The sequence below is a fragment of the Chiloscyllium plagiosum genome, chromosome 5, assembly GCF_004010195.1.
Source record: "Chiloscyllium plagiosum isolate BGI_BamShark_2017 chromosome 5, ASM401019v2, whole genome shotgun sequence".
NCBI classification, from domain to species: Eukaryota; Metazoa; Chordata; class Chondrichthyes; order Orectolobiformes; family Hemiscylliidae; genus Chiloscyllium; species Chiloscyllium plagiosum.
In genome coordinates this window covers 61,100,819-61,125,004 of record NC_057714.1, presented here as the reverse complement: position 1 = coordinate 61,125,004, position 24,186 = coordinate 61,100,819, and the positions used below count along the sequence as shown (strand labels likewise).

General features: G+C 38.6%; 1 protein-coding gene across 3 annotated transcripts in view; it reads right to left on the bottom strand.

Annotated features, from left to right (window-relative positions):
* Positions 1 to 17,592: 17,592 nt before the first annotated feature.
* The window catches only part of vopp1 (VOPP1 WW domain binding protein), a 65,940-nt gene continuing 59,346 nt past the window's right edge, over positions 17,593 to 24,186 (bottom strand). For all 3 annotated transcript variants that reach the window (XM_043690149.1, XM_043690151.1, XM_043690150.1), the window contains one exon: positions 17,593 to 18,188. In XM_043690149.1, the coding sequence (XP_043546084.1) occupies positions 17,995 to 18,188 (194 nt within the window). In that variant the 3' untranslated portion in view covers positions 17,593 to 17,994. The remainder of the gene's footprint in view (positions 18,189 to 24,186) is intronic.

The window sequence follows — 24,186 nt, the reverse complement described above, 5'->3', positions numbered from 1 at the left end:
ACTTCCTTGGAGTGACTAATGCTCCAGCTCCAGGAACTCCTGCACACCCCCTATGCATCTCTTATTATGCTTTTTATCCCTAACTGTAGATTCAGCCTCGTAGAATCTTGCTATGAGATTGTATTGTGGATGTTTCTTGAATGTTCTGCTGCTGATCGTCTTGATGAGCTGCCTTGTTCAGACCTTCACCCACAGTCAATGGTTTGAATGCTGCAGCTAAATGGAGTCCACCCTGCATGCCATCACAATGTAAGATGAAATCTCTTCATTATTCATCACATTGCATAATCACTTTGAAGCTTTGTTGCCATCATCCTCCCTCTTGGTAGAAATCTACTGGACTTACTTGGTCTAATGTGGTCGGGAAAAGCCATTTGACAGTCTAACATGAAGAGTGCTTGTCCTCCATTTTGATAGAGCGGCATGGAAAGAAGGTGGAGTGAAGTGAAGGCTGCCAGGAAGGATAAGTTTTCCTACTTAAAAAGGGACTTACCTTGGGAGTCGGGCCTCCATTTTGACAGAGCGGTGAGGAGAGAAGATGGAGTGAAGTGGCTTAGCAATCTCCTTTCTCGCTTCCCGGAGCAGCCTAGGATATATCTGGTCTGGCCCTGGGGACTTATCAATCTTAATGTCTTCCAAAATTTCTAGCACGACCAGATCAAGATTGATGAAGTTGATAAGACTATATCCTAGCTCCTCAAAGTTTTCATTCACAGCAAGGTCCCTTTCCTTGGTGAAAACCGAAGCAAAAAAACTCATTTAGGGCTTCCCCGATCTGCTCAGACCCCACACACAAGGTCCCTCCGGTATCCCTGATTACCCTACCTTTTCCCTGATCATTCTCTTATTCCTCACGTATGAGTAAAATTCCTTTGGGTTCTTCCTAATCCTTCTTGCCAGGCCTTTTCCGTGTCCCCTCCTGGCTCTCCTCAGTCCATTTCTGAGCTCCTTTCTAGCAAGCCTGTAATCCTCGAAAGCTGTGCTGGATCCTTGCTTCCTCCACCTTACATAAGCTGCCTTCTTTCTTTTGACGAGAAGCTCCTCTGTTCTCGTCATCCAAAGTTTCTCAATCTTACCCCTTCTTACCTGTCTCAGAGGAACAAATTCGTGCATCACTCGTAACAACTGCTCCTTAAATAGTCTCCACATGACTGCTGTGCCCTTTCTGTTGGACAATTGCTTCTGTCTGTACTTCCCAACTCCTGTCTGATAGCGTCATAATTTCCCTTTCCCCAACTAAATATCTTCCCTCGGTAACTGTTCCTTTTCCTCTCCAAGGCTATGGTAAATGTGAGGCAGTTGTGATCACGGTCACTGTTCTCCCACTGCAAGATCTGACACCTTCATCGTTTTTCATCATTCAAAACACCCAACACAATTTGTTTATGATGACATACCCTAGAATATGCCCTCTCTGGACTCTCATCCACCACATCTTTCTCCTATGTGAATACAGATGTAAAGTATTAATTAAGGAACTCGCCCACTTCTTCTAGCTCCATGTATAAATTCCTTCCCTTATCCTTGAGTGGACCTAGCCTTTCCCTAGCTCTTACTCCTCTTCCTCTTGCTCCTAATGTACGTATAAACCGCCTTGGGATTTTCCTTAATCCTGTTTGCCAAGGACATTTCATCACCCCTTTAGGCCTCTTAACTCTTTTTAAAAAATTCTTTCCTGATTTCTTTATATTCTTTGAGCACTGTCCTCAGTTTCTTAAACCTTATGTATGCCTCCCCTCTCTTTTTGACCAAACCTATTTCTCTCATCCAAGATTCCCTAATCTAGTCATCCTTACCTTGCATTTTCACTGGAACATGCTGGTCCTGAACTCAAACCAATTGTTCTTTAAAAGATTCCCACATATCAGATGTGGATTTACCCTCAAACAGCTGGCCCCCATCTACATTGCCCAGTTCCTGCCTAGTTTGACATAGTTAGCCTTCTCCGGCAATTTCATACTTTCACCCAAGGACTACTCTTATCCTAATCTGTAAGTAATTTAAACTGTACTGGAATAAGATCACTATTTCCCAAATGCTCCCCCACTGAAACTTGGATCACTTGGCCAGGTTCAGTCCCCTATACTAGGTCTAATATGGCAACTTAATACATTACCTGAGATCATGGCGTTGGAGGTTGTATACTTACATGGATAGTGAATTAGGAAATGAACAGGAAACAGTGAGTGGAGTTCAAGGGTTCTTTTGCAGGTTGGCTACTTATAATCAGTGGGGTTCCACAGGGATCAGTGATGAGACCATAACTGTTTTATTAATGACTTGGAGGAAGGAAGTAAATGCATTGTATCCAAATTTGCAAATGACACAAAAATAGGTGGAAAGGCAAGTAGCAAGAGGGATGCATATGTTTTACAGAGAGATATTGATAGGTAAAATAAGTTAGCAAATGGAGTATGAAAACGAGAAGTTGTTCGTTTTGGACGGAACAACTAAAAAAAATAGGTATTTTTGTGATTGTGGATGTGACTCCATATTTGGATCAATAAGGCCACTGAATGGCTGAAGGGCATCCTCCTAGAGGAAGGGTGATTTGCCACAAGTAGCAGTACTCCTCGTTACCAACAATATAGATGGGAAAGGAGGTGTGACCCTGTAGTCAAGAATTTAGTGATCTGCATTGGAAATTATCAAGCAGGACCTCAAAAGTAATCATCTCTGGATTCCCATAATCACATGGTAGAGACTACAGAAATATGACAGACTGCAAAGATGTACAGGAGGGAATTCTTTAGCTGTCTGGGAAATAGAAAATGTAAAGTAAAAGCGAGAACTTGTAAGGAGGAAATGCACAAGCTGATTATCCAATATTTAGAATTAGGAGGGAAAAATGAAATTGAAATGGCGGAACTAGAATTAAGTGACAGCATTAGAAAACTTAACAGAATAATGAATTATTTAATTAAACAGCATTGCTCCAATACAGTAACATGCCATAAACACACACTTGGCAAAGGCAAATTCAGTAAAATGGATAATCTCACATGTAACATTTCTCCAGTCCAAGAGGAAAAAAACATCAAGTGAAAATTCTGGCAGAAAGAGAGAACTCTAGCATTTTGCTGTGGAAGGGGGAGATGTGTGGCAGTTTCAAAACATCAGCAACTACTGAAAGCTAAACTAAAACCTGGTTCTGTTGGAGGCTGGCTCACTCATTCATGCTGCTTCTATTATCCCAACTTAAAAAAAAAATACCCTAAAGGCCTCACAAACTGTTTACTTTATTGGCTTGGAACAGACTCTGCATCATCTCAGTCTAAACCTTGCTTCATAAAAAAATACCAGGACAAAATATACCTCTTAAAGCCAATAGTATTGTCACTTAAGACTGACATATCAAAGCCAACTCCTGCAAGTAAAATAGGAAACTGATTAATACTACAGCAATATCCGAGGAATCCAGAAGAAGAACCATCAAGAAAGTGAATGGGTACTGAAACTAGTTCTAGTACAAAAAGAATGTGGTTCCTGAGGATCTACAAAGGCAAGTGATAACTGTGGACAGGCCAGAAAACTCTGCACTGATAGAAAGAAATAAATTACCTGAAGGTTCTAAACATTTTTTCTGAAAAGGAGGTAGTTCCTTATACAGTCAAAGAGTCATAGAGAAATACATCAGGGAAAGAGACCTTCGGTCCATCTTGTCCACACAGGCCAGATATTCTATAGAAATCTAGTCCCATTTGCCTGCACTTGGCGCATATCCCTCCAAACCCTTACTATTCATATACCCATCCAGATTTCTTTTAAATGTTGTAATTGTACCAGCCTCTACCACTTCCTCTGGCAGCTCATTCCATACACCCACCACCCTCTGTGAGAAAAGATTACCCCTTAGGTCCCTCTCACCTTAAACCGTGCTAAAAATCACACACCAAGTTATAGTCCAACAGTTTTATTTGGAAGCACTGGCTTTTTGAGCACTGCTCCTTCATCAGGTGGTTGTGAAGCAGGACCACAAGACACAGAATTTGTATCTTACAGTCCTGCTTCACAACCACTGAAAGGAGCAGCACTCCGAAAGCTAGTGCTTCCAAATAAACCTGTTGGACTATAACCTGGTGTTGTGTGATTTTATCTTTGTCCACCCCAGTCCAACACCAGCTCCTCCAAATCATAACCTTAAATCTATGCCCTCTAGTTTTGGACTCACCCACTCCAGGGTGAAGACCGTGTCTATTTACACTATCCATGCCTCTCATGATTTTATAAACCTCTGTAAGGTCACCCCTCAGCTCTGACACTCCAGGGAAAACAGCCCCAGCCTATTCTGCCTCTCCCTATAGCTTAAACTCTCCAACCTTGGCAACATCTTTGTAAATCTTTTCTTAACCCTTCTTATTTTTACAAAATTCTTTCTATAGGAGGGAGACCAGAATTGCAAGCAATACTCCAAAAGTGGCCTAACCCATGTCCAGTACCCAACTTGTTTACTCAATGGACTGACCAATAAAGGAAAGCATACCAAATGCCTTCTTCACTATCCTATTTACCTGTAATTCCACTTTCAAGGAACTATGAACTTGCACTCCAAGGTCTCTCCGTCCAAAAACACTTTCCAGGACCTGACCATTAAGTGTATACGTCATGCTCTGATTTGCCTTTCCAAAATGCAGCACCTCACATTTATCTAAATTAAACTCCATATGCCACTCCTTGGACCATTGGCCCATCAAGATCCCGTTGTACTGAGATAATCTTCTTCACTGTCCACTACGCCTCCAATTTTAATGTCATCTCTAAACTTACTAATCATACCTACATTCACATCTAAATCATTTATATAAATGACAAAAACCAGTGGACCCAGCACCGATCCTTCTGGGACACCACTGGTCACAGGCCTCCATTCTGAAAAGCAACCTTCCACAACCACCCTCTGTCATCTACCTTGAGCCAATTCTGTATCCAAATAACTAGTTCTTTCTGTATTCTGTATGAAGTAACCTTGTTAACCAGTCTACCATGAGGAACCTTGTATGTTTCAAATCGAGGAGATAAACCAATATAGAGAGACACTAAAACAGGTTAGTCACTGATGTTGGCTGATTCAAAAATAAAGGTCTCACGGAGACTAATGGAACAGCCACAGAGGTTAAAAAAAGGAGATTCTCAGGAAACACATTCTTTTTGTACTAGAGCTAGTTTCAGTACCTATTCACTTTCTTGATGGTTCATCTTCTGGATTCCTCGGATATTGCTATAGTAGTGGCACGGTGGACTCTGGTTCTACACTCCCCAATCAGGGAAAAACATGCCTCTGGCATCTGTATATCAAGCATAGGACAATTTTCTCCATTTCTCACCTTCAGTTGAACCCCTTTTACATCTCTATTTTTCCTTCACTCCCACACGCAAATCATTTGGCTCTGAGAACTTTCACAATTTGTTCCACTTGCTCCTCCTCGCCTGCCTATTGCATAAATACACAATTTTACAACCCCATTTTGTTGTGAAGAGTCATGCAAGACTCCAAAGGTTAACTCTTTCTCACTCCATAGATGCTGCCAAGACTGACTGAGTTTCTCTAGTACTTGTTTTTGTCACTACAAACCCCTGTTGTCTTAATGGAAAGATATGTATACAGAGATGTTTATGACAGATAGAATAATCATACAAGGCCATTAGATTTGTTTTCTGTTCAGATATAGAAAATAATAGAGAGACTGTGTAAAATAGTGTATTAACAGAGAGTATCCTGGAGCAGAGACCTGGGTGTAAATGTGCATAAGGCATTAAAGGTGAATGGACAGATGGAGACAACAGTTAAGTGTACTATATTCTAGACTTATTAATTGCAGCATAGAAAATAATAGCAGGGAAGTTACGCTGAACCTGTGTAAAGTACTAACAGGGCCTCAGCTGTGTGTAGTTCAGGTCATCGCTCTTTAGAAAGGATATGGACACGTTGGAGAGAGTGCAGAAGAATTTTAGAAAAATTGTTCCAGGGATGACTTTAGGTCACTGGCTTGTAATCACTACCTCAAAGATTAGATTCTCTAAAATAGTATCCATCTCTGTGGCACTGAATAATTTTGACAGCCAACTTTCATAAGACCCTAAAGTTAGTGAAGCCCTTATAGATTCTCAAGTTACAGCTGTGGTTCAATTCAAAGGGCCACCTTGAGGTGTTCGAAGTAACCTTTGGAAAGTTGGGAGGGTGCATTGCATTTGCCACTGAAGAAAACACAGACTAGGGTCTTGCAATCTTGGGTTTGTATTCTTACTTATCAAATGTATAAATTAGCAGTTGCTGAATCTTCTGAACATAAAAAATCGGGCTGACATTTACACTCAGTATGCTCTGATATCCCAGACACTACACTATACTACATCTAATTCTCATCCTTCAGTTTAGTCAAACATAAAGCTTTCTTATTCATGAGAAAGCAACTCCTTTTTCGTTTACTACAGAATTCATATTAACAAAAATGCAGAATAGTAGATTCAAATCAGCATCCCTTCACTCCTTCAAAAGTGATGCATTCTTAGGCTGACAGATCAGAACACTGTTGGATAGAGTACTGTCAGAGGTACAGTATCTGGGTGAAAAAAAATATATCCAGGTCACCTTCTGCCCTTTAGTGAATGTACAAATTTCTATGGTAACATTCAAAGTTGGGTTCTGCAGCCTCAGTCATCATCATCCAAAACAGGCAAATGGGTTGTTAGATTTGACTACAATCAAACAATGACTGCATTGGCTGTTGTAGCACTTTAGGAAGTCCTGTGGCTGTAACTAGCACTATATAAATACATACCCTTTGTCTTTCTTTCAGTTAACTTCCCAAATAATTTTTCAGTGACATTCAATAAAGGTTTCTTACAAAAATGCTACAACCATGCATGTCACAGGAATAATGTTCAGTTAGAACACATTTAATACAGAAAATGATATTAACTTCGGTTTTTAGGGTTGAAGAATTACAAAATAAATGAGAAATTGGTGCTGTTAATAAAATCTCATTAGTAGCAGCAATCGCCTCTCTGCCAAACAAGTTTTTAAGAGTTGTACGTTTATTAGTATTTTTAGTATATAATCTTGAAGTTCTCTATTACTTTGAGCAGAAGATCTGGCTGTCAGCAAAGTCTGACCAAGAATGAGAATGGCTGAATGCAGCTGTAAATTGTTTGTTTGCATGTTCTGCCCTTTTGTGATACTCCAGTGGAACACAGCCACAAAAATGTAATTGAGCAATAATAAAAATGTATTAAAGCTCACTGCCATTTAGTTACATGAATAGAATATGCAATTATTGAATGATTGAAACCATAAGTCATGTCAGTATAAAGATAATTAAAAATCTAATTTAACTATACTTGCTACTAGCAGCTATTCAAACCTGACTCAAAATTCCAGCTGTTTCCAATACACAGTTTTCTAAAGGCACACATTTTTAAACATTCAAATCAAGGAATAAAATGTTTCCCATTTGATTGCAGGTTAATAAGTTCGACAGTTCTCCAAACAATATTCATACAACATGCAATACTTACGGCAGCTTGGATTTCCATTCCAAACTGTAAATACTATTAAATGTCCCTCATGAAAGAAATGGAAATATTGCTGTTTTTTTCTCTTACGTTGCTGCAGATAATTACAGAATCGAAGAAACTGATAAAATGCACACAAACGTTCTTTTATTGAGGTAAAATAAGCATTAATGTTTAGCAGATTACATAGCCTACAATATTGATACAATGCCAAGGTAGTTTTCTGTAGCTAAATCTAACCAACATATGTACCAATTTCAAAAGATAAGCCTCAACTTTAAAACTCTCAGGTTTATGTTTCAATTCCTTAGTGGTCTCACCTTTCACATTCCCTCCCAAAGCACCATTTCTGACATTTTTGCACATCAGCTTCTAACATCACCCTATCAATTGTAGCCAATGTCAACAACTAAAGGCATGCTTTGAAATCTTCTCGCTTAATTGACCCATTTTCTTTAAGACCTTCTTTAAAATCTGCTTCTTTTCCAACCTCATGGTCATCCCATGTTCCTTTCTTGATTCAGCACTCATTTTCCCTTATACTTGTGGAAGGTATCTTAAGGTGTTACTTTCAAGGCTACAAGCCTGATAGAAATGCCAAGTTGTTGAAAAGCAACACTGCACAACCAAAATAGCCGAACTGATTATTAAAATTCAAGTTCCAATTAATACCACATTTCTAATTACATCAACATTAAATTTTACGAATAGATTAATAATTAGCATAGATCAATGCAAACACTGATAAATACAAGGGATCTACACACAGGAATGAACTGGAGAAATGTGAAAAAGTACTGATGACAACAGCAGACACTGAAAAGAGGCATTTTCCTAACTTCCTTCTTGAATTCACTGACGTTAACTGGACTCAGTCTATTATGCATTTATTTTTCAACTACATGAACACCAAATCTGACCAACTTGACCCATAAATTTCCATCTATGCACTCTTTGCCCTCCATTCTAACCTGGTTTCCAGGAAACTAAGAATATCTGTCAATCAATCTTTCAATTTTCCATCCTTAAAACCCTGTTTATGAAATCTCAATTTGTAAAGTTCAATGTTGACACCTCTGACAGACATTTAACTAGAGAGTTCCACTCCTATCTAAAAATACCGTAGACTGGAATTCAGACCGATAGTTAGATCTCCAAAGGTAGCATTATTAAACTTACAATTTATTTAAAATTGTATCTTCAACTAATTTTTACAAATAAGGTAGTAAACTGCAAACTTTTAATGGAGGCCCTGAGGTTTATAAATTATCATCAACAACCTAAACTGTGGCACTGCCATTTTGAATTTGTACATTACAGAACAAATCATGGATGGACAGGAATTTTATAGAAATGTGATTGTTGCTGCATAACATTCACTTTAGTATTTTATTATTTTTATGCTAAATGGTATTCTATTTGAAAGCAATGCTCTTCAAAAAACAAAATGCTTGAAATAAAAATAGGACACAAACAACTCTAAATTTACTAAATCAATTCTGTGAACAGTGTGATTCACTTTGAAATAGTCACTCAAGAGCATAGGGAAAAGGTAAATGAAAACGCATGTGCTCCAAATTCATTTCCCATAGGAGTTAACAAACAACTTAAATTCAAAATCTTACAAAAGGTACAAAGTTGCCTCAATAGATGGTTGATGAAATTTTAAGTTTAGTAACTCTGAAAATGGAGGTCTGGAATTCAAACTGCAGTAGACCAGTGCATGTCTGCAATTAATTTGAAATGTAAAATAAATTCCATCTTTGCTTCCAAAATCAAGCAACTAAGAGCTTTTGAAATAATGCAAGTTAAAATTAAGGCTAGGGTCCATTTTGTCCTTCCTCAGACAAGAAAAAAAATTATTCCTACTTTTTGTATGGGAACGCTTTAACAACTTCTTTCTCTGAACTGAAAGCAACTACAGATCACAAGAATATAGAAAGTCAGAGTACACTGTGCCAACGCATTTCTGAATTTCCACGTTCTCATAAAGCAAACAAAAATAACTACATGTACGATAACCTGCATCTCCAAGTTACCCAATATACATGTTGGATAAACAATGTGATCACTTGCAAACAAGAACTTTGTTTCCTAGTCCATCCCACTTTTGTCATTCATTGTAAGTTCATAAGGTAGCGGAGCAGAATTAGGCCACTCAGCCCATTGAGTCTGCTCCGCCATTTGATCATGACTGATATGCTCCTCACTCCCATTTTCCTGCCTTCTCCCCATTACCCATTAAAAATCTAATTCTTTCTTAAATTTACTCACTGACCCAGCATCCACTGCACTTTGGGGTAGCAAATTTCACAGATTTACAACCCTTTGGGAGTAGTTGTTTCTTCTCAACGTTGTTTTAAATTTCCTACCCCTTATCCTAAGACTATGACTTCTCGTCCGAGAATGCCTCACAACAGGAAGCATCCACTCCGTGCCTATTTTATCCATACATTTTATCATCTTCAATACCTCAATCTTCCCTCATTCTTCCAAATTCCAGAGTATAGGCCTAAACTCTATTTCTCTTCATACGACAACCCCTCATCTCTAGAATCAATCTAGTGAACCTCCTCTGAACTGCTTCTAATGCCACTACACCTTTTCTCAAATAACGAGACCAAAACTGAGTACAATATTCCAGGTCTGGGCTCACCCAACACTTTGTATAGTTGCCACAATACTTCCTTAACTTTATATTCTATCCTTTTAGCTATAAAAGCCAAAATTCCATTTGCTTTCTTTAATATCTGTTAGACCTCCATGCTAGTTTTCTGTGACCCCTGAATGAGGACACTCAGATCTCTCTCTACCGGAGCATTCTGAAGTCTCTCCTATCCACATAATACATTACCTTCCCATGTTTCCAACCGAAATGTATGACCACACACCTATTCACGTTAAATTCCATCTGCTACACTTTGGCCCACTCTCCTAACCTATCTATATCCATTTTTAAGGTTCTTACTTCCTCATTGCAAATTACTGTCCCACCTATTCTTTTGTCATCTGCAAATTTGCCTGTAGAGCCTTCTATCCCTGTTTCCAAAGATGTTAACATAGACTGTAAATTGCTGGGGTTCGAGGACCAAACCCTGTGGCACCCCATTAGCTACTTCTTGCCATCCAGAAAAAAACCCATTTATCCCAACTCTTTGTCTTCTGTTCATTTGCCAGTCACCTATCCAAGTTAATAAGTTACCCCTAATCCCACAAGATCCAACCTTATGAATCAACCTTTAGTGCAGCACCTTATCAAATGCCTTTTGCAAGTCCAGATATAATACATCCCCATTATCTAATTTGCTTGTTACATCTTCAAGTAACTCTAACAAATTAGTCAAACATAATTTGCCTTTCATAAAACCATGCTGACTTTAATGGGTAGTGTTTTGACTTTCCAAATGTCCTGATATTGTTTCCTTGATAATTGATTCTAACACTTCCTCAACAACAGATGTTAAACTGGTCTGCAGCTTCCCCCATATTGCCTCCCTCCCTTTTTGAATAAAGATGTTGCATTAGCATTTTTCCAATCCACTGGAACCTTTCCAGTGTCCAAGGAACTTCGATATATTTTAACCAATGGATCCACTATCTTTGCTGCCACTCCCTTTAATAACCTAGGCCATCAGGTCTGAGGGACTTGCCTGCCCTTAAACCTAATAGTTTGCTGAGCACCTTCTTGATGTTGATTGTTCTAAGTTATACCCTTTTTATTGCCTCAGACTTGCCCGTTCCATTAGGATTGGCACTATTGTCCTCCATCTTGAAAATTGAGGCAAAGTATCGAATTAGCATCTCTGACATTTCAGTGTCCCCTACTATCAACTCTCCAGTTTCATCTTCCAAGGGATCAACATTCACCTTGGCATTTCTTTCCTTTTATATAACTATAGAAGCTTTTGGTATCCTTTTTGATATTTTGTGCTAGTTTCCCTCATAATTTACCTTAGCTCTTTTTATTAATGTCTTAGTAACCCTTTGTTTATGTTTGAAAGTTTTCCAATCCTCCAGCCTGCCACTAGCCTTTGCAATAGGGTATACCTTAGTTTTAGGTTTTATACTGTCAAAATATCCATAATCCTTATAGCATTAAGGTCTTAAGTGGTACAAAAGAGTTTTGTTTGCTATTTATATAGCTTCTGCTCATTCTTGGGATGACGTTCCTTTCTCAGCTCCATGAAATGCTGTTCTTTTTGTATTACCATGCTGAATGTGAAAGTCACTGACTCGTTTAGATACTCATCCAGAACAGTAGAAATGACAAACAACATCGTAACAACCTGAAATTCCCCAAGGCGCCTAGAGAAAATTCATAGAATCCATATAGTGTGGAAACAGACCATTTAGCCCAACAAGTCCACGCTGACCCTCTAAGCAGCATCCCACCCAGACTCTTCTCCCTACTGTTTCCCTGAAACTCTACATTTCTCATGGCTAACGCACCTAACCTACACATCCCAGAACAGTATAGGCAATTTAGCATGGCCAGTCCACCTAACTTGCAGATCTTTGGACTGTGGGAGGAAACCTGAACACCTAGCAGAAATTCACACAGACATGGGGAGAACGTGCAAACTCCAGTCAGCTGAGGGTGGAATTAAACCTGGGTCCCTGGTGCTGTAAGGCAGCAGCACTACCACTGAGCCACCATGCTGCCCGAAAATTGATGGTTACATTCATATTCACAAACCATCATCCATCCTTCACCTCTAGGGTAAACACTTTTGTCTTGGGAATTTGGGTTGCCATGGGGTAGTGAAATCTCCTTAGAGCATTATTCCGATCCTTTGAATCTATTAACATTGTCAACTTTTCAGGTTTTTCCACTGCCACCATGCTACCAGTCCAATTTGGCAGGAGTTGTTATGTCATTCATTATTCTTTTCTTTACTAGTTCCACCTTCCTGTCTTTCAGGCTTGACTTGATGACAACTAGAATCCTTCTCACCAAGTGAGTTTCAGACTCTCATTTACTTCAGGTGATATTCTGCAGGTAGATTAAGGTGACCAGCAAAAATATCCTTTCTCTATTTTAGAATCTGTTCAACAGTCAAAGATTTGGAGCTCTGCAAAATCTTATAAATTTCTTCAGTTAAATGAAGGCTACCAGTCCAATCTTTCAACTGAATGTTTACTAATTGGAACTGCAGATTTTCATTCTTCCCATTGCACAGGTATTGGAGCTTTGTTTGTCCTCTGGGAATGAGCATTGTTCCATCATATAAGTTCAAGTTTACATTCAATGAGTTCACTTTTAGGTCACCATCTTGAACCACTTTGAACAGATTGCTGAAGCTCATGATAATTCACAGCACTGCTGGCCATTGGTCACCTCATTCTTGCCTTCTACAGTCATCATTCTAACAGTCTCAGACCAGTTATCACCTTTAGGCTAGACAGTGCCGACCTGTTCCACATGTGGAGTAATTCATCAGAATCATTCTGTGTCATCTCTATGGTAGCCAAATTTATAGGCTTGCTTTTCTTCACTCCAGCAACAATCACAACTTGCCAAGTGATTAGCTCCTTGTAGTTAAAAGCCTGCTTTCCTTATGCTGGAAATTTTTATTTTCCTGTCACATGATTCTCTACAACATTTCTGCTGGAAATATTTATACTCTTTTTCCATTTTGTAGTTGGCTCTATTGTTAGGTCTGGACTGTCTCTTGGTATCATGCAAAGCTTCATCAATTCTCCCATTACTACTCTCCAACTGGGATCGCAACCTCAGAGCTTCCGCACGTGTAAATAGATTTCTTCGAGTCAGTTTCTCTTCTCTCAACAGACCTGCTATCACAGCAGGATCTATTCCTAACAGCACCTCTGATGAGATCATCCTTCAGTCATCTCCAAATTTTAACGTCCTGTTAGACACCTGCATGTAGTTGTAATCTGATCAATATCCGCCCACCAACCCCAAGTCCCTGTATTTTGCTGTTAAGCATGTACCATTCAAAAATAACATTGGTAGAATAACTCAAAATATGAATTTAAGGTTCTCAAGATTTCTCCAAATTGGCTTTTCTGCTCAGGTTTTAGTGTGTAATACAGTTTATAACACTGTTTTCCTAACACTAATAACAGAATCCTTACTGTTCTTTGTTTTCTGTTCAACTCTGTCACTATCTCAATTGTACCATGACACAGGAAGAAGTTCCAATTCTTTCTCATTACACCTTCCACCTTCACAGGTGCAGAAACAGGAAAATTCAAAGCCAACCTGATTCACCCCCTGTAGCATGAAGGTGCAGATTGAAGTTCTAATTATTCCTTGTTTCTTACAAGCTGTTTTACAGTTTTAAAATCTGCAATTTTAGTTGTTCACGTCTAATACTAAAATGGCTCATTTCCTAAACTGAAATTGACTACACCAAAAGTTTTATTGTTATGGCAAGTCACATGATGCATTCCTCCAATCACTGTTTAATCAGCCTGTGGTTTTCAAATGAAAAGGCAAAACTAATGATGTACAACAGCACACAACTGGAAGCTAGTTACTTTACCAAAACTTACACTCACTCGGACATCAGCAAAACAATGATCTCTTTGGTACACACAGAGGCAGCAATAAAGACAAAGGAAAATAAGTACTTTGAAAGTGAAACAAAAACAGAAATTGCAGTATCTGTGGGAATAAAGCAGAATTAATGTTTTGAGTCCAGTAACTCTTCATCAGAATTGATGTTTCTCTGGCAATTTCTATTTATGTTTGCAAGTGAAACTGTCTCCATGCTCTGTCTCCAATTCATGATATATTCCATTTGGTCATTTCTCCAAAGAATGGATGCCTGATGAAAGAGCATGTGTTGAGTTTGGGTGAAGATAGGATTATCTGTATCAGAATCTCCTATAATTTAAGTAGCCTGTTCACACTCAGATTAACTAATCTCACATAAGAAATTATCACTGAGGTGAGGTGGAAGGAAAGAACGTTGAAGAAATGACCAGAGACAATAGTCTTATTTGATAAACTTGTAGAATTTTCAACCAACTCCTTTGTTCAAATTGCTTGTGCATAGAAGTATAAAGTTGTAAAATTCATTGCATTTCCAGAAACTGTCAGATAATGGCAAACTATCGATTGCATACTGGCAGGAGTGGTTAAATACATTAACCTTGAATGTAATGCCATCAAACAGCAACAAAGTACTTAGTCATGCACATTCAAATAATGACTACTGTGAATTCATGTAAGGAATAGAATAATAGAAACTTTAGCACAGGTAAAACTCGAGTCTACCATACCTGCATCATGCTAGCACCACTTCTGATCTATTTATGTGACATTTTCCATCAAATAGATTATTCATTTTATTATTTGTATGCAGACTCAATTTGAAACACTGGCCATTACCCAAATTCCTTTCTTTCATAACTTTTCTCATTTTCAATTGCTCTTCACTAGTTAAAAATTGGGGAAAAATGTTCCCTTTCTGCCCTCAGCCATAAAAAACATTTGATTAGCACTGATTTACTTGGAGCCTGCCCCAGGTACAAATTTAGGGTAGACCACTTACAATCATCAATGGTCAGAAAAGTGTACAGACTGCCAAGGTTTTAACATAGGAGAAATTGGCCATTTAGAGTGGTGAATCTACTCTGCCATTAAATGAGATCACAGTTGGTCATCAACTTCAACCCTGCTTTCCCATGATATCTCCATATCTCTTGCTATTAGTCTGCAGAAATCAACCATCTCTGTCATGAAACTCAATGACTGAACTGCTACAACCCTCTGGAGTGGAGAATTCCAAAAATTCCTTTTCATCCCAATCTTATAATCTACACCTTACTCTGAGACCAAAGAACAACCTCGATTATCTGAACATCAATTATCCAAATTTTGGATTATCCAATCAAGATCTCAAGGTCGCTTAAAAATGCTTTCCATTATCCGAACAATCTGTTTTCCGAACTCTCAGTTATCCAAACAAAATACTTCCCACCTGTCTCGTTCGGATAATTGAGGTTGTGCTGTATATCCCCAATTCTCATCTCAGCAGCCAGGAGAAACATCTCATCTACACCCATAGAGCCATGTCCTGTAAAAATTCAATAAGTTTCAAAGAAATCACCTCTCATTCTTCGAAACATTGGAAAATACCAACTCAGCTTCCTCACTGTCTCTCCTTAAAACAATCCTGTTATCCCAAGGATTATTCTGGGTGAGTGTCCATTGCATTCTCACTATGGCGAGTGTGTCCTTCTTGAGCTAAGTATACAATATCCAGCTGTGAGGTTAGTAAAGCTAAACACAACTGATTCACAACATGCAATCTTTTAGAGGCTCATTACAAAGGACTGTGTACACAAACACTTCCCAACCTTTCACCATTTAAGAAATATGCTGCCATTCTGTTCGATCCTCAAAGGTATGCACTCAACTCCCAAACAGCAGCACAAAATCAAATTTTATCCTCATTTAATCCCACACACCTTTGGAAAACATTGTACATTTCTACTGCATTAACCTGTAGCCTTCTGGTGAACAGAAAATATGTTCCCAAGATTGAGAATCCTACAGCATTAAGGAAAGCCAATTGATCCATTATGCTTGGCCGACAGAGAGAGTAATGCAATAAACTCCAACCTTTCCCTTCAGATCTCCAAGCTTTTCCTGTCATAATGATTCTTTTATCATCCAAGTAAACCTGCATGTCACATTTGCCATGAACAACAATGCATTCTTTCCGCAATAAGGCTTCAGTTTGCTCATACAGTAATCTAATCAGTGCCATTATTCTAGATTTATGCAAACATATATTGCTTCACTACCATGTACTGAATACATATACACATGTTTTTTTATTCCAATCATATCATTTTATCACAGGTTTCTAATCAGAATCATCAAATATAGGATTAGACTATTAGCAGTGAGGATAATTCATTTTACACATAAGAATTTGTGATCTATTTAGGAAGAGGTAAAACATGAAAACCTGTAAGTATTGTTGTTTTGAAAAATCCTGCTTACTGGTGCATATTATTGCAGCAACTGTTAGCACAGTGTAAATTTACTTAATACTAATTCTTTGCATTAAAATATGGTTATGTATATTCCATTGAGTAATACACCACACACATGAACAGTGCAATTCTTCATTTAAAAAAAAATCAAAATTGCTCCTTTAATAAAGGACGCTGTTGTGACTATATAGCCTTAATGAAGTATAGTTTGTTGAAGTATAGCTGTTTGTCTCTCATTAGTAATATTTTTAAAAAATTAAGAATCGTATTAAAGATAATGGAAAATTTAAATTTAAAATAATTCGTATACGAAACTTTAAATAAAATCCAAGTTACCTGTTTGCACATAAAAACCTTTTCTCATAATTAATTTGCAAAATCTGTCTGGAATTTCATGAATAAAGCAGGACACTTTGACAAAATTAAAAATGTTTGGAACAATAACTTCTCTGGAGATTTTTAAAATTTTACTGACTTACAATGAAAATGGAGTTGTTCAGCTTTCAGAGCAGCATTGAACTACTGTTGAGGGAAATTATTTAAGGCTTTCCTCCCTATTTGCAGCGCTGAATTCACCTCTCTGAAAATTCTTCTGCAAGGTGCTAAGAAACTAAAAACACATTAAGCACCAGAAACAAATTAATGAAATGTATTCATCCACAAACCTATGGTTTAAGTACAATATCAAAACACCAAATCATTCTCCATTCACTGCAATAATATAGATGGGATCATGTCATATTTAAGAAACAGTATCACTAGCTACCTACCCTTTATTAACCTGAATTCTGCATGAAAATATATCTAAACCTTTCTGTACAAAACTTATTTCATCTAAAGGCAACCTTTATGAGGCTAATGTATGTGAACAGGACTGAAATTTAAATGTATAATTTTTTGAAAAAAGTTTATCGGTTAAAATAAATGTCTGTCTTATTTATTCACAACATATTGTTCAATGCAAATTCCCTCCATTTATCATAAACCTTTTAGAAGTCTGAGATTGGCTGACAAATTCAATATGCCTATTAAAAAGGATTCACATTAACAGTGTCTTTTAGCAACTATACATTAATTATTAATAAACAAGTCCAGTTAAACTAATTAAACAATTTGTTTCTATTTTAATTTGACCAAAACAGCCATAAATAAAGAGTTAAACGAGGATTAAAATTTTACTTATAAACCATTTCCAAGGACAACAGTTATTTTTAAAACAAAGTTTCTACAGAAATCTAGACTTTTTTTACTTACTGAAGATTATACAATTCCCTATCTTAGATTCCCATTTTTGAAACAGAACATGTTATTTCTTACAAAGCTTTGACCACATAAGCTGGAGGGTCTACGGTATGTTAATCTATGAAAAAGGCATCAAAGCTAAATGCAATTTCTGGGATGAACTGTGGTTAAGTGTTTACGCCCAGAGATTTGCATCTCTCCGAAACTTCTCCTGTGGGTCAGACGCTGCCAGTCTATAAAGTGATATTTACTGAAACTTGATATTTATCTTTCGCCTTCCTTATTTGAGGTTTTAACAACTTGCTCGTACGGAGGGGGTGGCTGATTGCAGTAGGCTGGCGGGGGTGGATACGCTGGATTGAGTAGAGGAAAATTTGGCTGAATTTGATACGTTGAGGCAATGGGATTAGCAACAGGTGCTCCAGGTTCCGTGTAATATTGCATTCCAGTCAGGTTGTCTGCAAACAGAAGAAACATAAGATGGTTAGGCAGAACTTTAGCACTCATATGGAAAGTTAATTAATTAAAAAATGTCACTTAATGATACTGTGACAAAAAATAGATGGCTCTCCAGCTATGTCAGATTAAGAAAGTAAAATCAAATTATTGTTTTCAATACAAAATCAGCAACAATTTAAATGCATATAATACCTTCCATGAAGGACAATGTCACAAGGTGTGCCACAGGATCATTATCAAACGAAATAATTACTGATAGAACAGAGGAGATATTAGGGAGAGAGAGATAGAATGGCATGCATTTTCAGAGGGAATTCCAGAAATCAGGGCAGAAATTCACCGAAGATCCTCAGACAGCATCTTCCAAACCCACGACCACTTCCATCTCGAAGGACAAGAGAAGCAGATATATGGGAACCACCACCACATTCAAGTTCCCCTCCAAGCCACTCAACATCTTGATTTGGAAATATATCACCGTTCCTTCACTATCGCAAGGTCAAATTCCTAGAATTCCCTCCCTAATGGCATTGTGGGTCAACACACAGCAGGTGGACTGCAGAGGTTCAGGAAGGCAGCTCACCACCACCTTCTCAAGGGCAAATAGGAATGGCAATAAATGCTGGTCAGCTCATGACCCTGACATCCCACAAATGAATTTTTAAAAAATGGTTCAAGGCACAATTTCTGATTGTGACCTAAAGTATTGCTGGATATGAAAGAGATTAGGGGTGGAGAAGCGACAGGGTGGAAGACATCAGGATTATTAAGGCCATAAGGTGACTGGAAAATGACCATAAATATTTAAAGAGACATTGCTAGACCAGGAGCTAAAGTAGGTCATCAAGCATAGGGAGATAGGAAAAAGATACTGGTGTAGTTTAGGATAATGGCAGAGCTTTGGATAAAATGTTCATAGAAATGATGGATGGTCAGCCAGAAGTGGATTCAAATGGGTTTGCTCTGCAGATAACGCAAGCATGGATAAAGGGTTCAGTAGCTGATCAGCTCAGGCAGGGCAGGAAAGAACAATGGTACAGAAGTAGAAATAGGGGAGATTTTGTGATGAGAGAGGACATAAGGTCAGAAACTCAGTCTGGGATCAAATAGGCTGCACATTTGTAAACAGTCCAGAAAAGGCTGAGACAGCAACAAAGGAGCAGAATAGAATTGGAGGCCAGATCTTTTTCACATTTAACTGGAGAAGATGTGGCTTTGCAATTGGATGCTTAATGAGCAAACTAACTCTCAGTGATAGGATTGAGAGATCCAGTGGTGAGGTAGGTTTTGATGACAGTATACATGTAGAACTGGATAGCATTTTGGATAACACTGGTGGGCCAACAAATTGGTGAAAGATCGGAGGAGGTTATGAATAGATCTGGGATCGGAGCGGAATTAGACAGCCATGGCTAACAGACGAAGTCAGGAAATGTATCATACAAAAAAAAAGAGCCTATCAAGTGGCTAAGAGCACTGGGAAATCAGAAGATTGGGAAGACTACAAAAAGAGAGGATAACAAAGAGAGAAATAAGGAAGGAGAGGATCAAGTATGAAGGTAAGCTAGCCAGTAATATTAGAAATGAAAATAAAAGTTTCTTTCAATACTTAAGAAATAAACGAGAGGCAAAAGTAGAAATTGAGCTGTTCCAAATTGATGCAGGAAGGCTCATGTTGGGAGATAAGGAAATAGTTGAAGAGCTTAATAAAGACTGTGTCAGTCTTCACAGTGGAAGACAGGAGTAAAATGCCAACAATTAAAGGGAGTCAAGGGGCAGAGTTGAGTGTGGTAGCCATTACAAAAGAGAAAATGCTAGAAAAGCTAAAAAGTCTAAAAATTGATAAGTCTCCTGGCCTGGATGGGCGACATCCTAGAGTTCCGAGGGAGGTCGCTGCAGAAATAGCAGAGGCGTTGGTTCTGATCTTTCAAAAAGTTACTGGAGTCCGGGAAGGTCCCAGATGATTGGAAAATCGCTGTTGTAACCCCCTTGTTCAAGAAAGGATCAAGACAAAAGATGGAAAATTATAGGCTGGTTAGCCTAACCTCAGTTTAAGTAAAATTCTAGAAATCCATCGTTCAGGATACGATTTCTAAATTCTTTGAAGTACAGGGTCAAATTAGAACAAGTCAGCATGGATTTATTAAGGGGAGGTCGTGCCTGACAAACCTATTAGAATTCTTTGAAGAGGTAACAAGTAGGTTAGACCAAGGAAACCTGGTGAATGTTATCTACCTAGGCTTCCAAAAGGTCTTTGATAAGGTGCCTCACGGGAGGCTGCTGAGTAAGGTGAGGCCCATGGTGTTCAAGGTGAGCTACTGGCATGAATTGAGGATTGGTTGTCTGACAGAAGGCAAAGAGTTGGGATAAAAAGTTCTTTATCGGAATGGCAGCTAGTCACAAGTGGGGTCCTGCAGGGTTCAGTGTTGGGGCCGCATCTGTTCATTTAATATATTAATGATCTGGATGAAGGGACTGGGGGCATTCTAGCGAAGCTTGCCGATGATACGAAGTTAGGTGGACAGGCAGTTAGTTCTGAGGAGTTGGGGAGGCTGCAGAAAGATTTAGACAGTTTAGGAGAGTGGTCCAAGAAATGGCGGATGAAATTCAATGTGAGCAAATGCAGGGTCTTGCTTCAGAAAAAAAATACAGAGACGGACTATTTTCTAAACGGTGAGAAAATTCCTAAAGCCAAAGTACAAAGGGATCTGGGAGCGCTAGTCCAGGATTCTCTAAAGGTTGACTTGCAGGTTGAGTCTGTGGTTAAGAAAGCAAATGTAATGTTGTCATTTATCTCAAGAGGGTTGGAATGTAAAAGCAGCAATGTGCTACTGAGACTTTATAAAGCTCTGGTTAGGCCCCATTTAGAATACTGTGTCCAGTTTTGGGCCCCACACCTCAGGAAGGACATACTGGCACTGGAGCAGGTCCAGCGGAGATTCACACGGATGATTCCCTGGAATGGTAGACCTAAGATACGATGAACTGCTGAGGATCCTGGGATTGTATTCATTAGAGTTTAGAAGGTTGAGGGGAGATCTAATAGAAACCTACAAGATAATGCATGGCTTCAAAAGGGTGGACGCTAGGAATTTGTTTCTGTCAGGTGGGAATACTAGGGCCCGTGGGCACAGCCTTAGAATTAGAGGGGGTCAATTTAAACAGAAATGAGGAGACATTTCTTCACCCAGAGAGTGTTGGGCCTGTGGAATTCATTGTTACAGAGCACAGTGGAGGCCGGGATGATAAATGTCTTCAAGGCAGAGATTGATAAATTCTTAATCTCGCAAGGAATTAAGGGACATGGGGAGAGTGCGTGTGAGTGGCGTTGAAATGCCCATCAGCCATGATTGAATGGTAGAGTTGACTTGATGGGCCGAATGGTCTTACTTCCAATCCTATGTCTTATGGTCTTATTATTCTTTCTGCTTTGTGCATTGCCATTCATTGCATAGAGGAAACGTCTGCAGATTCTTTTCTTTAAGGGACAGTAAGATATTTGAACCTAGGTTCTCCTATTACATCATCAACAATTAAAATATATAGTTCAACATGCCTTTCGATTTTAAAAGATTTTAAATGCTAGGCCTTAGCACTGAGGTACAAATGATACATTAAAGCAGCAAGTATGATGGGCTGATTTTATTTTATTATTTCTTAGCTGTCCCTTGGGTCCACTAAAGGAAATCCAAATGAAGCATCTCAGGTAATGGCTACCAGACAGCTTTGCACTTCAACTATTTCTTAATAAACTTTGAGTTTAAAAATGGACAGCAGTGGCACTAATGATGACATCTATCTCCCAGCCAAAGCCACAGTACGAAGTCTTAATGACAACAGAAATCTAGAAACGTCCTCTATCTGCAATTCTGGCCACCTGATGTTGAATCAGTTCAGGTGGAAAAAGAAATAGCAAGGAAAATAAGTCACTATAGTCATTAATATGCCCTCAAAGAGCTGCCTCACTGTAGGAAAAATTATAAATCGGGAAATATTGGAGCGATGTAGAAAGGGCTCTATAGTTGTCATGAGTGATTTTAACTTCATAAAGACTGGACAAAACAAATGGACCAGGGTAGCAAGGAAGATAAACTTGTATAGTGGTTCAGAGATCACTTCTTAGAGCAGTAACTTGCAGAACCTACTCAGGAATAAGCTAGTTTAGATCTAGTAGCATGTCATGAGGTAGGATTTCAGAGTTAAGGATCCTTTAGGGGTAACGATCAAAGTATGGTACGAATTTAAAATTCCATTTGAGGAAAAGCAATTTTGGCTCCAAGTCAGCATCCTCAATTTGAAATTAGAGTTGTCTAAAGTGAACTGGGAAAACTGATGAAGGAGATGATCAGTGGGTGAGCAGTGGCAGAGATTTAAGCAAATATTTCATAATGCATCCACAAGTAGTTTCTATAGAAACATCAACATTTTTGTAAAAGAAATTTAGAATTAAAGAGCTCCCATTAGTTTATCTGAATCTGGAAAAATTATGAGATGTGAAATATCTAAAGGTCTAAATGTAAAGGATGAACATGTTCAGAGATATTAGTATCTGGGATTATACAGATTTGTTTAATTTCTGCTATTATTGTAAGAATCCTCCATTAGCCAGTAAAAGCTCAGAGACTTTTGAATGGCCTGGAATAGTAATAATGAGATATCTGAACTAGAAAAGGTATAAACAGTAAACATATTTTGTGTTGAGAAATTGAAATAATCTATCAGGGTGTAACTTGATTAAATATATCAGTTTGATATTTATACAGGCTGAAGGGAAAAAAATGCAAATAAGACTACGACATGGAATAAAGTGTGGAATGGAACATGAGAAAGTAAGGGCTGCAGATGCTGCAGAGTCAGTTGAAAAGGGTGGTGCTGGAAAAGCACAGCAGGTCAGGCAGCATTGAAGAAGCAGAAGAATCAATGTTTTAGGGATAAGCCCTTCATCAGGAATATGGAGGGAGAAGGGGCATGGGAGATAAATAGGGGGTGGGGTGGGGCTGGGGGAAGGTGATAGGCAGATGCAGGTAGGGGATAATTGTGATAGGTCAGGATGGAGGGTGGAGTGGATAGATAAGAAGGAAGATGGACAGGTAGGACAGGTCAAGAGGGCAGTGCCAAATAGGAGGTTTGGATCTGGGGTGTGGGGAGATTTGAAATCAGTGAAGTCGATGTTGATGCTGTGTGGTTGAAGGGTCCTTTGAAAACTATAATAGGAAAAACAAGGAACATTCACAAGCTGTATACTGTTTAAGGAAGAGAGCTGTAGGTTTTTTTAAAAAAGTTAAATTGATTTAGTAAAGTATTTGTGTCTGAAAGTTCGTAATAAAGAATTAGCAACAATATCTGTTACAGAATGTAACTGAGAAAAGTAATCTATAGATGGCTAATACCATCTCAAATACATACTGACAATCCATACAATATTTTCAGGTGTGGTGGAGGGAAGAAATAGAAGTTGAAAACAAATTGAAATGTTGGGTGCAAACAGGCTAACATTTACACAGACAGCAAGTAACATTTGGAGTGGTATTTGATTATATTGTAACATGGAGTTAAGGGGGTAGATCACCTCAGAAGAAGGGCTAGATAGCATGAGACAGCAATTAAGGAATTAGTTCAGTAATTAAAGGAATTACGGGGAACTGTCAGATTCCCACTTGTGGCAGTAGTGATAAAGGTTCAAGTACGATCAGAAGGAAACAGATCATATTCATAGAACATAGAACAAAACAACACAGAACAGGCCCTTCAGCCCACGATGTTGTGCCGAACAATTGTCCTAGCTTAAGCACCCATCCATGTACCTATCCAATTGCCGCTTAAAGGTCACCAACGATTCTGACTCTGCCACTCCCACAGGCAGCGCATTCCGTGCCCCCACCACTCTCTGGGTAAAGAACCTACCCCTGACATCCCCCCATACCTTCCACCCTTCACCTTAAATTTATGTCCCCTTGTAACACTCTGTTGTACCCGGGGAAAAAGTCTCTGACTGTC